This window comes from Callorhinchus milii, unplaced genomic scaffold, assembly GCF_018977255.1.
Source record: "Callorhinchus milii isolate IMCB2004 unplaced genomic scaffold, IMCB_Cmil_1.0 Scaffold26, whole genome shotgun sequence".
Classification (NCBI taxonomy): Eukaryota; Metazoa; Chordata; class Chondrichthyes; order Chimaeriformes; family Callorhinchidae; genus Callorhinchus; species Callorhinchus milii.
This window is the reverse complement of record NW_024704767.1, coordinates 7,358,908-7,374,026: the sequence shown is the minus strand read 5'-3', so window position 1 is coordinate 7,374,026 and position 15,119 is coordinate 7,358,908. Positions and strand designations below refer to the sequence as shown.

At 41.0% G+C, this 15,119-nt stretch overlaps 1 protein-coding gene across 1 annotated transcript; it reads right to left on the bottom strand.

Annotated features, from left to right (window-relative positions):
* Positions 1-26: 26 nt before the first annotated feature.
* scamp2 (secretory carrier membrane protein 2) lies at positions 27-14,895 on the bottom strand. Its single transcript, XM_007908164.2, has 9 exons — positions 14,743-14,895; positions 8,649-8,729; positions 8,131-8,220; positions 5,682-5,790; positions 5,290-5,418; positions 4,376-4,535; positions 3,478-3,579; positions 2,983-3,100; positions 27-2,218 (listed from the first exon to the last, which is right to left on the bottom strand). Exons 1-9 carry the CDS (start codon positions 14,797-14,799, stop codon positions 2,072-2,074), a joined length of 993 nt encoding a protein of 330 aa, XP_007906355.1. The 5' UTR covers positions 14,800-14,895; the 3' UTR covers positions 27-2,071.
* Between the last annotated feature and the right edge of the window lie 224 nt (positions 14,896-15,119).

Genomic DNA, 15,119 nt, shown 5'->3' with positions numbered 1-15,119 from the left:
GGTCCACAGAGTAAGTCTACGAATGGTAACTGGGTTAAAGGGCTTTATTTAAGCACAAATGTTTTAAAGGATTTACATGGATTTTTGTAGAACAATGAAAAGGCACCACCCTACACATTCTATAAGAGAGAACATTCAGAGAACATTCCACATACATTTTTCAGATCAAAAAATTACATCAGCTCATTTGTTATTATTTGTAATACATACAATATTCAATTATAAAGACATCCAATTAAATTCTAGAAACTCCCAAGGGCATTGTTGAGCAACAATCCCTAAAATAGATATTTTACTACTTTCCATCTAAATTTGTACTATGTTGATGCACCCATAACTCAACTTTTTAGCATAGCACTGAACCATGCCTGATCAACCTGCAGAACGGGAGATGTCTGAATAATTCAAATAAGTTTCGCAACTGCCTGTACTCTGGATAACACTTTGGTTGCAATTACACTATACAGTACAAAATAGCCCTTGGAGTTTACAAATGGTGAATGATTTTACAATGAACAAAAAGGCATGAGAATGAGACAATGTGGAAGTACTGTACTAGTCATAATTAAACCAGGCTGGAGCTATAGTGATAAGAGCATTGACTTCCACAACAGGAGACTGGAGATCAGATGCCAGACTCAACCAAAATTTGCAGTTGGCTTTTCCAGAGAGGGCAGTTTAGGCAGTCATGGCATGAGTGGGCAGTTTTGGTGTAAGGAATTAGATTAAGGTCAGGGAGTGGGTGAGAAACAAGTGAGACACACAGCTTGTGATGAAACAACCAGAGCAGTAGTCACATACATTCAGACTGGACTGTCCTGCTTGCCAGAGGAGAATTGGAGTTTTCTTTGAGGGAAGAGAAAAAGAGGAAAAAGTACAATGCATGAACAAAAACCAATACTTTTGACTGTCAAGGTTTTGGAATACAAATGATTTAAAAAGGAATCCAAGGTGGGAAGTCCTGATTTAATAACTTTTCTCAATATGTTGGTAGTTAGGGATCCACTGCACAATGTGAATAAGGCATCAAACTAATTCTTAGTTAATCTCATCAAAAGGAGGTGTATGCGTGTGTGTGTGTGAAACTGAGAAGGGGACAGTAAAGGGAATTTTTTCCCCCTCAAGCATAAAGTAACACGAAGAGAAAGCATTTCAAATGCACTGTATGAAGCTCAGTTAAGAGTCTACACATCAAATCAAAATTTCATCTGAACAGCAAGTAAAACACTTGGGATATCTTACAATTATTCTATTCATAAGATTTCATTGGGTACAATTTAAAAAGGAAATGGTCTGTACAGACATGATTCTTAGAATGGAATTAGTGTTTCTGGGAACACAGCAAGCAAAACTATAAATGGTTTAATGGGAAAAAAATACAAATGAATATTAATATTTACTAAAAAACATACCTTAAATACCCCAAAATACTCAGTTTCCATACAGCTGATTTTTTTTTACAGAAGAAAAAGCATCACATCATGAATTACTTTAATATTTCCTTATAATCGGAGGCCTTTTCTGTACTTGAAGCTTTCTGTAACACTACTAGATCAAAGATGCTGCCAGTTTTGTAGCACAGTACCATTTCTATGTCTGAAAAAAAATCTTCTGAACCAAAATTAAAGTCCTCCTCCACCCAAAGGTTTATACAGGATGAATGTAATGCTTTAGGATTACAGCAGATTCAAACACATTGTACACAAGGCCATAGTGTTCAACAATACGTCAGATAAAATTTGATGCCATTAAATTTGATGGTCGTTAAATCCCCATTCCTTACAAAATTATTTTTCTTTTTAAAAAGTTAGCTTGATACATACATCTCTTGATTTTATTAGTACATTGGCCAATGATCCTTCATAAACAAGAAAAATGTGAAAAAATATATTTTTCCGAGCACTGTTTTCCTAGACAACACCAAAACCATATTTTTAAACTCTTTGATTGAAGCCAACTATGCTTTTCCAAATTCATGCAAGTAGGCACACAAATACACATCTTTGTCCAATGAAAGTGCATGTTTATAAAGCTCGTACAAAGAGAAAGGATGAAAAACAGTATCCAATATTTAGTTTCCTTGGAAGGAATTCTGTGCAGCAGCAGTTGCAGCAGAAGTAGCAGCGTTGCGTACAGTTCTGTTTGCGAAGAAATCTTGTGAGAATTCTTCCTGTGCTCTTTGAAAGCTGGCACCTGTTCTGCGGAAAATGGAATGCACCTGGGCAGTGAGAAACAGAGGGAAAAACTCGAATTATGATCCTTTCATTTGATATAGCGCTTTATCACATCTTCGAGACGTCTCAAAGCGCTTCACAGTCTTTACTGTAAAGCGAATTGACTATATATTTTTATGGCAGCAAAAATGAATGAAGAATGAATAAGCTTGAAGAATAGACATTGAACTAAGTGCACCAGGGAAACTGTACCACTGCAGAAGGACATTTTATGCTTCAGAGTTTTTTTTAAAAAAAAGATTGAAATAGGCAGTTCTGTCACAATACAGGCTAATCCGCTGCGACATGATGATTGTATAGCAGGTCCACTTAAAGCATGGTGACACGATGGACCCATGGTATCCACCTTTCAGTACTGACTGGTCAGTTTCCTGTGCTAGCACAATATCAGTGGGAATCTGATAACCTGAGAATGCTGACCCCTGGCCATTTTGAAAAGGTGGCCTGTTACAACATGGGGGAGAATTTATGGACCAAAACCACTATATTAACTGGAATCAGCCTGTAGTAACGAGTACAACTCGCTCTTCCAGCGACTATGTATATGGTTAATTCAGCTAGCTAGAATATGGAGGGCAAACATGCACTTAAAATTGTGAAACAATACATTTGAATGAATCTACTAATAACTTCTGCATTTTAGGGCATGGGGGGGGGGGGGGGGGAAGAGGGTGGGGAGGAGAAAAAGAGCTCCTCGCCCTCCACAGTTCCTGCACTCACAGAATTGGGTTTATAGATTCATTCTTACCCTTTGCAGCAAAACCAAGGACAAGACTGAGCACAATGTGAAGAAGGCTGCCACCACCATCATAATGACAGCCACGGCGATGTTAGAGCTAATCCAACTCAAAGCTGCAATCCAGCCACTGGAAACGGAACAAAATTGCGCTTCAGTAACTATGTGTTTTTTAATATATGAAAGACTAAGAAGATAAATGGTTGAAGGTCACTGCAAATCAAACATTGTGAAATGTGTAAGTGAAAAAGATCAGATTCTGCAAATCACACAGAGTGGGTTAATAAAAAAAGTAGCAGTAAGAAGGAGTGGTCAGTATAAGAGATACGTGCCTTTGGAATGACTAGAAAGAGGCAGCATGAAAGAGGTCTCAACAACTGCCTTACAGGCTGCTGAAATCTGTTGAGAGGATATACAGAAAGATGCAGAAAAGGCAACAGATAGCTTACAAAGAAATTTCACACTGAAGAAACCCAATTTTCAAGTCAGCGGTGAACAAATGCTTACCTGACGCCCCATTTGGGGATTCCCACTGTCTGGATGATGTAAAGAATAATTTGGCAGAAGAACACAAAGAAGAAGAAAAAGAAGTTGAATGAACTGTCAGACCTGAAAAGAAAAAAAGATATATTTTAATATACCACTACTTGTAGCTTTGACAACCTAAAAGGAAAATAAGCAGAATTTATAAGTTACATTTTTTTTAAATGGAAAGATCTAATGCAGAAATTTGGAACAAGAGCCTTTTTACCTTTAGTGATTCACAGTGATGTGTGAAATCATCAATTCACTGGAATCCCAACAACAAAAAAGCATGTGAGGAAGAGCTGGTAAGCAGAATTATAAAAGGCCGTAGACACAATGTGTTGAAAAGATCTTTATTACCCCAATGGACATGAAATTTCACAGAGCAGAATCGCAACCTGTGAAGTAATTCTTAATAAGTAATACACAAATACAAACTAAAGAAAATGTTCTGACGATAGGTCATAGAGCTGAAACATTAACTATTTTCCTGTCTCCATGGATGCTGCCTGACCTGCTGCGTGTTCCCAGAAACCTCTGTGTTTTTACCAGATTTCCAGCATCTGCAGTATTTTGTTTAAAGAAAATGTTTGTTCACAGTTGCGAATCTTGAGTATTTAAAGGTGACACACATCTATATCGGACTGGTCCTCAGTCTTGTGTGCATCCCTGGATACACACCTACCTCAGACACAAAGGGGTTCAGACCAATGCCTAGAATCATCTCAATGACCCTTCTTTAGGAAGGTGGAAAAGCTTTTTAAGGGAGTGTAGGAAAAAAGGAAGCTGCAATTATATCTCTCACAAGTATCTGATTAGAATGCAGCCCAAACCCTTCATTTTAGTATGGATATATTTTAAAAATCCCACTGCAACTTACCTGAAAGCCTTGTAAATTGGCCTGTACCAGCAGATGAAAGCACAAGGAGTGAAGAGTAAAAACCATAAGATTGCCAAGCCAAAGTCTACTCCATACTCTGGCTTAACAATAAACTCAGCCAGGCAAGCCAGAAGATTCAAGAAGAGTGTAAATGAATGAACTGTTGGAAAGATAGAGAAAAAAATTATATGTACCAAATGTAACAAAAAGCACCTTTCAAAAGTATATTGAATGATACAAGTTGTCTTCCAAAGTTTTCCCAAAGCAATTTATTGGCGGAAAATCTACTGGAATTCACTTCCTATTTGGAGGTTGGGGCATTCAGAATGAATGTCACAAACAATTGAGAACTGCTGTAGAGTGTTTGCAAATCTTACCAATGCTGGTATGAAAGATACAACATTACGGCTATTAGAAAAACAGGACAATTAACATATATTTTGTTTACAGGGAACAAAAAAAGCAAAGAGCAATGGAGCACAAGGCAATTGTTCGTCAAGAAAAGGCAACATTCCACATGATTAATAAAACATAGCTTTTGCCATGAAAAAAAAACAAGATGATGTTCATTTGGTTACTTATGAAATGATTGAAAAAAATGGCATAAAACAACCTCTAAATCTGTACAGTACAATCCCTTTGTGACTCCAGTTTAGTACAGGTAGTACAAAACTGAACTGAATTATAAATGAAATCAGACTTTAGGCAGTTTGTCTTTATATATACACATTTTTAAAAATGAAACATGACAATTATTTTTTGTGAAATATTTGGATATTCAATAAATTATGCAGATCGTTGAGACAGATTACATTATTATGGTTTTGGTTTAAAAAATCTTATTTGACGTTCCTAATATTTTCTCATAATATTGGAATGAAGAACTAAACATCATCAAAATAGTTAAAACTTACACATCCACAAGTAGTACAACATTTTAACGACCGTCTGTAAACCTGCTGGGATTTCTCCTGAAAAGTCCTGGTAAAAGCAGGGTTTGATGGGACAAAATGCAGGAAATGGTGGCCAGTTATTTCTTTTCGCTGCGAGGAAAAGCAAAAAAGTATTATTTAAATACACTTTAAAATGTCAGCATTGATCCAGTGACACATACATTGACATTCTCCATAGAAAAAAAGAATATCCTTTTTGTCTTGTTTCAATATTTTAATAATAGAAACCCACTGCTATTTGTGAAAGCACAATCAGACTGCAATCCAAATACTGTGTTCCAACATGCGATGTTGCTCAGCCAAGCTCTGTAATGCTTATACATAGATTTATCAACAGGTTAGCATTTCCTTACGATTATAGTTTTCATTCAACTCTTGCTCCTTGCGATCCAGTTCTGCAGCTTTTTTCTCCAGCTCTTCCTGCTGCCGAAGCAGCGCCAATTGTGCAGCTGAAGCAGTGGCCTGAATAGCACAGAGACAACATAAGTGATGGTGAAAGTTGATACTGCTGTAGAAAGATGCAATAGTTATTGATCAGATGTCTATTTCCCGTTTCTCACACCCTAAAGGAACCTTCAATTTGTCACAAGCTGTGTGTGGTTTACCTTAGCGAGTAGTCTAAGATCATTTGATTCAGTCAAAGTGAAAACCGTCACATCTTTTTTGGGACAACAAAGTTAGTAATAAAACCTGAGGGTTAGTACATTTCTCCACAACAAAGTTTGAAGTTTCCATGAGATGGAAGACTGACAATCCATGTCACCTCCTATTCTAGTCCTCCCCAACTTAGTCAGCTACTGAAAAAGGTCCCACCCAAGTTTTCTGGGCCTGATCACTCTGCCAGGTTATTTTGGATATTTTTGGGAGTCAGAAGATTCCTATGACCCAAAAAAGGAATCCTGTCATCTTCTAAATTTGAGGCAACTGCTTGAGTTTGCAATAGAGCAGATCAGCTTAACGACCACGTTGGGAATGCTTTGAACAGTCTATTGGTTTCTTAAAACTCTGCTTCCTAGAGTTCAAAGTTTACATGACATGGTCCACACAGGATAGGGAAATTAGCTTTGATGGTATGGTAACCCCGAGCACTGTTCTATTCATCACAATAAACACCCAGTTTGTGGCAAATTTAACTCACTCAGATTGGCAAACTCTCACACAGGGAGAATATGCGTAATCTGCTCTCGACAAAATCACTCAACTTTTGAGTATTTTTTCTGATGCGGGGTTTACCATTTTTATATTGTATAATGTTATTGAAGAATCCACAACAGGAATAAAACCATTATAAATAGACTAACATTGTAAACAAAAACTGGTTAAAATGGCAATGCTAAACTTTTTCTGGAATACCGACAACAGAGTGAAGTGCTGAATTCTGTAGAACAAAACTGGAGTTAAATTTGAAAAAGGAGTTACTAAGTATATGTTGGTCAATTTAGTGCCAAATTTTTGAAGGGTAAATGAAAGACATTCAGTTAGCCTTGAGAATGTTGCTTCATTTTTAAAACAAGCTTATGGTTACTATTTTATAATATCTACTTGTTCAGGATACAGCTAGTTTTCCTACCTGATCCTGCCTTCCTTCTCACCTTGTCTTTATATGGAAAAGGGTTTCCCCCTAGTAACCTGAAGCTCTCTGAATATTTGTCATTGGTTAACGGACTGGATAAGGTTGTCAGAAACTTCCTGGCCTGATGTAATAGTAGCATCTGCAATACACACTTAGTCAGTCTCATCTGCATAATCGTCAGAAAATACCCATCTCAAAAGTTCTAACTTAAGCATACCATATAGTGCTGAATTCAAATCATACCTTTATTGATTATAATGGAATAAATCATATTTGTGGATGCCATCGCCAAAGGCAACACAGAGCAGAATTTCAGTTCAATGGCTTAAAAACGGTATCCTTTATTGACATTAGTCACATAGTGGGGAAGGGGAAACATAATGCATGGGAAAATTCTAAATCTGCCCAATATATCTTTATGTTAGATCACATCCAATTTAAGCACAGAAACCTTATACATTCAAGGCAAAGTGAACTTTTCAGGCAGACAACAATATAATGAGCATTTTCATACAAGCCTATATACTTAAAATGAAAATTCTAATTTTATTTAATTCTAATTAATTTCTAATTTAATTGAAAGCATTCCGACACACTATCCTGTGCTGTATAAATACAAGTTGTTGTTGGTAACTGTAAAGTCACAGATATGTACACTTATTTGGGTGCACTAGTTAAGTGGGAGCCAGTGACTAGTTTACACTCACTTCTGCGTTTGGATACAAAAATCAAGACAGGAATTTCTATTTCTATGAATTGACAACAGGATTTTCTATCTACCTACTAAAGGCTAAAGAATTCCTCCTTGTGCAGATTCAAAACAGGAGGTAAAGCGGCTTTTGCCATAAATGTAAACTATTTACTAAATATTGCACCATATATAGAGAACTATAAGACTTAAAGAGTTTATTGCAGAACTTGTTAAGTACCGATTTATCTTGTCTTTGAACAGTCAATTGAAAAGCTCAATTTTGCAATCCTGGACAGAAAAAGAAAAATTGACTAATACCAGAACCCCCTTTTTGTAATTATTGGGATCCACAATATCTTTCTTGCGTTTCCACATACTGTTGATATTAATATAGTCAGTGCTCCTTCAAACAACAAAAAATTGCATTTATATAGTGCCTCTCACGTCGGGAGGACGTATTGAGAACCAAACTGTCCTATGCTGTCTTTAGCAAGCTCTAAAAATGCTGCCAATACATGATGTAAACACAGTGCTTTACCTGAGGGCTGGGCTCTACTGTAGGTTGCAGGATAGCCGGCTGAGAAGGAGTCTTCTGTGCAGCTGGCACTGTGGTACCCAATGTGGGAGTCTAAAACAAAAAATTGTAGATGAGAAAAAAACAAAATGCCAATCTTGTTTGAAACCAATGTTAACACAACTCAAATCCATGTGGGAGAGAAAATCAAGGTGAGAGAGAAATATTAGGAAGAAAGAAAAGGGTTGGTACAATGTGCTACCATAGACACAGTACAACCCCTGATGAAAATTATTTTGGTTAATAAAAAATCCCAATAAGTTTAAAAATTTTGTTTGGGCTTATACAGGAGAACAGGATCCAGGCGGTAATTGGCTATTGTAACTGTCAATCATCGGGTACAATACAATTTACTTTTACCTAGTTCCTTTCATGTTGGGATGATGTTCTACAAGTATACCTATTTATTTGCTATATCTGAAATAAGAGCACTTCAGGTGGAGCTGGGAAAACAACTAGCAACAATTTTGAAATGAGCATACCAGCCGAGTGTTTTCACTGAATGGATTGAAATCCTCAATTCCTTCTTTATTGCCTTGAGTTAGCTGGGTTACTGATGGATCCTGTGAACAGAGAAAATGATGGATGAGAAGATGTGTATTATTGATGGTTAAATGTCCCATTATTGTACCAATACAAAAGAAACTTCTTCCTCTCTTTGCCTTCCCGTCATGGATAACCAACCTTGAATCAGCATAGAATAATCAGGAAAGACTCCAGGGCTACTATTACTGTTTCATATTTCTTTCCAATTTTCTCCTCTTGTGTGCTGAAGGTGCTGACTTAACCTGGAGGTGCGGTTACACAGATACCAGCAGCCGTCTGGTCCAACTGGTTTTTTTTCATGATCCTACACTGAAGATTCGCAATCTACCAACCTTATGGAACTCCACAATTGAATCTCATCCTGTCCAGCTGTCCAAAAACACACATTTTCCAGCAGGAGACTTCCCAATCCAGGGACACTGAGTGCAATTCACATTTATCATAATTCCTGACTGAGATTGACAAACTCAGCAAAGAACAAGCATTTTAGAAATGTTTCAGCAATACACTGTGTACTGGACATAAATTTGTACAGTAATTAGCTGTAGTTTCAATCATATCTTAATCAACAGTACTATAAATGTCAAGCAGGGAAATTTTACTTTTAACTATCTTTCTATGGCATCATAGCAAAAGTCAGCTGGGACTATGTTAAGAGAAAGACAGCTCCCTGTAACAGTGCCAACTACATTTTTTAAAAAAAGTACCAGCAAGCAGACACTTGGCAATGATTACCGTAGGCCAACAGTAATATGCTTCTGCTCTACTTTCTTGGCAAATGACAAGTCTCTGAGGCTAAACAGAGAAGGTATTTAACTGAACCACACATTACTTTTGAAAGTAGGTTGTTTCGAAGTGGGGAATCTGCAACTCATAAGAGGTTAAAGGATAGTGCGTGATTAATACTCCTTCAGTTCATTTAAAAAACAAGATTGTTTTAATAGTTCAGTGAGTGTAAATATGTATTTGGTGTGGTATTTATGTCACACTTTCTATCACTAGTTGGTGCTGAATTCTCTAATCTGAGCTGGATCACTTGAGTAAGTGATGCAATTGATCTCAGTAGAAATGGGGGATAGGGTGGGGGGAATGAAGAAGAGCGCTTCACAGTAACGGATCCCGGGACCGAGCCAGGGGGAGGGGGAGGAAGGTGACCAAAGGCGCGGTCGAAAAGAAAGGTCTTCAGCAGAGACCTGAAAATAGGAAGAGAGGGAGCGAGGCGAAGGGAGTGAGGAAGGCAGTTCCAGAACCTCAGGGCATAGTGGCTGAAGGCCCGGCCGCTGAGGGTGGAGCGGAAGACTTGGGGGACAAGGAGGAGCCAGACCCAGAGGAACGAAGGCAACAGTCACTGTTTTGAGGAGAGAGGAGGTCAGAGAGGTAGGGTGGTGCAGAGGAGTGCAGGGATTTGAAGACAAGGGTGAGGATCTTGAAGTCGATCCTCTCTGGGACAGGCAGCCAGTGCAGTCTGGCAAGGACTGGGGTAATCGGGGAGCGGAGTTTGGTGCGGGTGAGAATGTGGGCAGCAGAGTTTTGAATAATTTAGATTTTGTGGATGGTAGTGGAGGGGAGGCCGGCGAGGAGGGCGTTAGAATAGTCCAGCCGAGAGGTGACAAAAGGCATGGACCAGGGTTTCAGCGGCTTTTGGAAAGTTATTGGCAGAGACGGGTGATGCTTCGGAGGTGGAAGAAGGCAGTGCTGGTGAGGGACCAGATGTGGGGGAGGAAGGATAATTGGGGGTCGAAGCTGACGCCTAGTTTGCATAAATCCATACATCGTTTACAAGCCCTTATGAAGTAAAAATGAAAATGACAAGTTTGAAGACGTGCAATTATGTCATATTAGGAGTAGATCTTGTTTCATGTAACTATTTTTTGATGCTATATTTTCCACTTTATTAATTAAACATACACATAACATAGAAAATAATTGATGTCAAAAACTTTTGAAGTTTAACAATCAGATTTACAAAATGAGGAAAGAGTTCAATGAGAAATTGCATCACACATAACAGCACATTACTGTGGTGAGGAAATTTGTCTCACTTTCTGGTTATTATGAAAGATCTTACACGGCCTTCAAGCAAACCTCGTCACTCTCCTTCATGTATCTTTACATTTTTGTTCCTCCTCGTTACTCTCCATTATAATTACTTTTTATGGACCATCTTACAATTAGACCAGATTAGACCTAAAACTGCTATCTGGCAGACCAAGTTAGGCCAATCACCGCACTTAGCAATTAACAAATTATGTAAATTCACAAACAAGTAAACCAAACATCACGATGCTTGAATTGAAGAAAGGTAAGTTTGCAGCCCTGTGCCAAGTGATTCATTTTTCAAATTTTCAATGATATTTAATTGAACACCCTAGATCCCAAGACCCTATAAATCTCTAACATTCAACGCCCATGCACCAAGCACTTTTCTCCAGAACTAAAGCTATAGTGTAAGAATTTAACAGCTCTACGATAAATACCACATATTTCACTGCACACATCTCAACTGCATACTTCCAAACTGCACCACCAAACCAATAAGTACAGTAAAGTTTGGAATGCCAAAAACACTGGGGACATGGATTTTGCTTGCTCCAGTGTTTATAAGATAAATGTCGTTTTGTGACATTCTGAAGAAATTTTAACTGGGGGTTACAAAGACTTTGTGCAGACATTATTGTAGGTGCAGATAGCTGCTAAGCTTAGAGCATTGTAGTGTGGCAGCTGCTTCCCTCATGAATGTCTAAAATTAGACATTAGAATGGTGATCCCTCTAATGTCGCACACTACCGCCCCATTTCCGACCTACCCTTCCTTACCAAAGTCCCGAAACGCATTGTTGCAGGTCAACTTGGGTCACACCTCTCCCTCCACTCCCTCCTCGAGCCCCTGCAGTCTGGTTTTCGCCCTGCCCACAGCACAGAGACAGCGCTTGTCAAAGTCACAAACGACATTCTCTCTATCTGTGACCAGGGCTCCCTCTGCCTCCTCGTCCTCCTGGATCTCTCTGCCGCGTTCGACACAATCGACTGTCCCATCCTCCTCCATCGGCTCTCGTCCCTCATTTACCTTAGTGGGATCACATTTGTATGGTTCGAGTCCTACTTAACCAACCGCCTCCATTTCATCTCAGCAAATGGTTTCTCTTCCAGCAGGGTACCCCAGGGCTCTATCCTTAGCCCTCTTCTTTGCCTTATCTGATTCTGGTCTGCTCTTCCAAGTCTTGCTGATGAGATTATCAATAATAATATTCCTTGAATGTGATATGAACCATCCATCGTCTAAGATATGCGATGTTAAATTAAGGTCCCTTCTCCCTTTTCAGATGGATATTAAAGATCACTGTTCAAAAAAAAATCATCCCGATTGGCTCACCCCAGAGCCTCAGCACCTCAGGCTCTGGCAACATCAACCTCCATGGTTACACATTACAATTCACCAAGCCAGTCAGGAACCTGGGTGTCTTGTTCGACCCTCAACTGTCTTTTCCCACCCACATTCAAGCCATGACCCGCTTTGCCTTCCCTCACCTGCGTAACATCGCCCAACTCTGCCACTACCTTCAACCCTCAGGCCGCTGAAACTCCCCCACTCTCGCCCGACTCCACTGGCTCCCTATCCTTCAGAGGATCCAGTTCAAGATCCTGGTCCTCACAAACAAAGCCCTCCATGGCCTCGCCCCACCCTACCTCTGCGACCTCCTGACCCCCTACCAACCCGCACGTTCCCTCCTCTCAGCCGGCTCTGGCCTGCTCCACGTCCCCCGAACCCACCCGCCCCACCATTGGCGGGAGAGCCTTCAGCCACTCTGCCCCCAACCTCTGGAATTCCATCCCCCATAAACTCCGCCTCGCCAGCTCCATAGCCTCCTTCAAGTCCCGCCTCAAGACTCTCCTCTTCGATCATGCCATCGGCCACCCCCCTTCCCCTCCCCTCCCTTACCCCCCCCAACCCCAGCTCGGGTCTGAAATGCTGTACTCTGACCAGCGCCTTGGGACGTCCTCCCGACGTGAAAGGCACTATACAAATGTAATCTTGTTGTTGTTATCTGTATGCTTCCTCTGGGCAATGTCATCCGCAGACACGGGATAAACTTCCACATGTATGTGGTTGACACACAAATCTACTTTGCCTCCACCAGTACCAACTCCAGGTCCGCCGATGTTCTATCAGCTTGTCTGGCAGACATCAAGGCCTGGATGAGTGTAAACTTCCTGCAGCTGAATATGGACAAGACGGAAGCCATACTCCTTAACTCCCGTCAACGTCTTCACTCCTGCGGATCTAAACTCCTCAACCTCCCTGGGCTCTCTGTCAGACTCACCGAACCTAGGTGTCAGGTTTGACCCCCAACTGTCCTTTCTTCCCCACATCTGGTCCCTGACCAGTACCGCTTTCTTCCACTTCCGCCACATTGCCCGCCTCTGACCGTACTTTACCTCAAATGCAGGCGAAATCCTCGTGCGTGCGTTTGTCATCCCCCGCTTGGATTACTCCAATGCACATCTCGCTGGTCTCCCCAGCTCCACCATTCACAAGATTCAGCTGATTCAAAACTCTGCTGTCCCCACACTGACCCGGACCAAACGCCGTATCCACATCTCACCAGTTCTGGCCAGGCTGCACTGGCTCCCCATCACCGAATAGATCGTCTTACATATCCTCATTCTCATGTTCAAATCCATTCACTCCCTGCATCTCCCTCTCCAATCTCATCACTCCACCATCCGGCGCCTCTGCTCAACTGGCACCGGCCTCTTGCTCATCCCTTGCAACCTCCGTCCCACCATCGGAGGTCGTGCTTTCAACCACTACATCCCAAAACTCTGAAACACTCCCTCAATCCCTGCATGGAGGGCACTATATAAGTGCCAGTTGTTGTAGTGATCATGGTAAACAGCAGAAGTGTAATCTCAGATAGAGACAGGGAAAGAATGTGTTTCAAGCATTTAGTTTTCTTCTACTGAACTATGAGCCTGATCAATATGGTACAGTATTGCAGCATATGATAGATTTACTCAAGAGTCGCACAGAAGTTTTGTTTAATATCTAGAGTAATTAAGCCTGAGCAGATGATAAATTGAATCTAAACCATAAAAATGAAGACATAGCAAACAAATTCTTGTCGTATCTGGTGTTTGGTAAAATAGGGGCACTACAAATGTCCTCTGCACTTACAATTGGGAAAACAAATCCCTGCTAGTACCTACATATGTGGGTGGGACTTTTGGTTGAAGGTGGAACCCAGATTGGTTGTCATACATGATTGAAATAGTCTGCTCATATTCACTGTCAAGGCTCATAGATGATCACTTGGGCAATCACAGGATCCCCAATCCAGTAGTATAGGGGGGGGGGAATCAAATACTATTGGGAGATCTCTTAAAAAGGGAAGATCATAAAAAAAACATCAATTTCAATTACTCATTGAAATTGATGGTTCTGACGAAGGGTCATGGACCTGAAACTTTGACTGACTTTCCTTTCTCCATAGATGCTGCCTGACCTGCTGAGTGCTCCCAGCGACTTCTACTTTGGTTTCGGCTTTCCAGCATCTGCAGTATTTGTCAATTACTGATTACTTGGGTAAGATCTAAGATGAAAGCTATGCACCCTGGCCTTTAATTCACCAAGCAACCTCAGCCCCCAAACATATCAGACAACTAAATCATAAAACCCCCTGTAGTGCTATCCCGCACTGAGTCCATTAGAACCCTTTCCCAAAGGCCCTTTACTTCTGGTACTTGTTGTCGACTCTTGAAACCAGGTTACGCCTAAGAAACACAACCCTATGATGACGCAACCTAACTTGAAAGAGACGGTCCCGCCCTTCTCGGCGCCCGATTGGCTCAGAATTCAGAAGCCTGCCTCTCCGATTGGTCGAAAGCTCACATCAATCGAGGCACATCACCAGCCATCAGGTTAGGTTTCACTCAGGAATGTTTCCCTCAGCTCCCAGGGCCCAACTGCCACCCCCCCCAACTGACTTGTTGATTCGCTCAATCCCCTCAACTTTCGGGAGAACGAATTTACCTGAAAAGGATTGATATCCACCGGGTCGGCGAAGGGGTTCGCTTCGAATCCAGACATGTTTGGCTGAATCGTGGACACCGGACGCCCCCAACCCCCTGTTGCTTCTCCGCCCGCGCTTCCTTGTGCCGCAAACTTCCGCCAACGCCGAACTGCGCCTGCGCGTTGCCCACGGTTGCGTATTGTGACGGCACAAGCGACGGGGCGGGGCTCCGAGGCACGGTCACGTGATGCCCTCAATCTCTGGGACAATGGGAAGAGAAGAGAAGCCTTTGTTATTGTTGTTTGTCCAGAAACTCTGGTATCTTTTTTTTCTTGTGTGTGTGTGTGTGTGTGTGTGTGTGTGGAGGTGGGGGGGGCGAGGGTAAATTTGTGATTTC

What these genes read in the sequence shown, in the direction of transcription:
- scamp2 (XM_007908164.2), bottom strand. Translation starts at nt 14,799, where the DNA reads ATGTCTGGATTCGAAGCGAACCCCTTCGCCGACCCGGTGGATATCAAT. An exon ending in TGGATATCAATCCTTTTCAG is followed by an intron (nt 8,730 to 14,742) that starts GTAAATTCGTTC and finishes CTCTGTTCACAG; the next exon opens with GATCCATCAGTAACCCAGCT. An exon ending in ATCCCCAAATGGGGCGTCAG is followed by an intron (nt 3,101 to 3,477) that starts GTAAGCATTTGT and finishes TTCCGTTTCCAG; the next exon opens with TGGCTGGATTGCAGCTTTGA.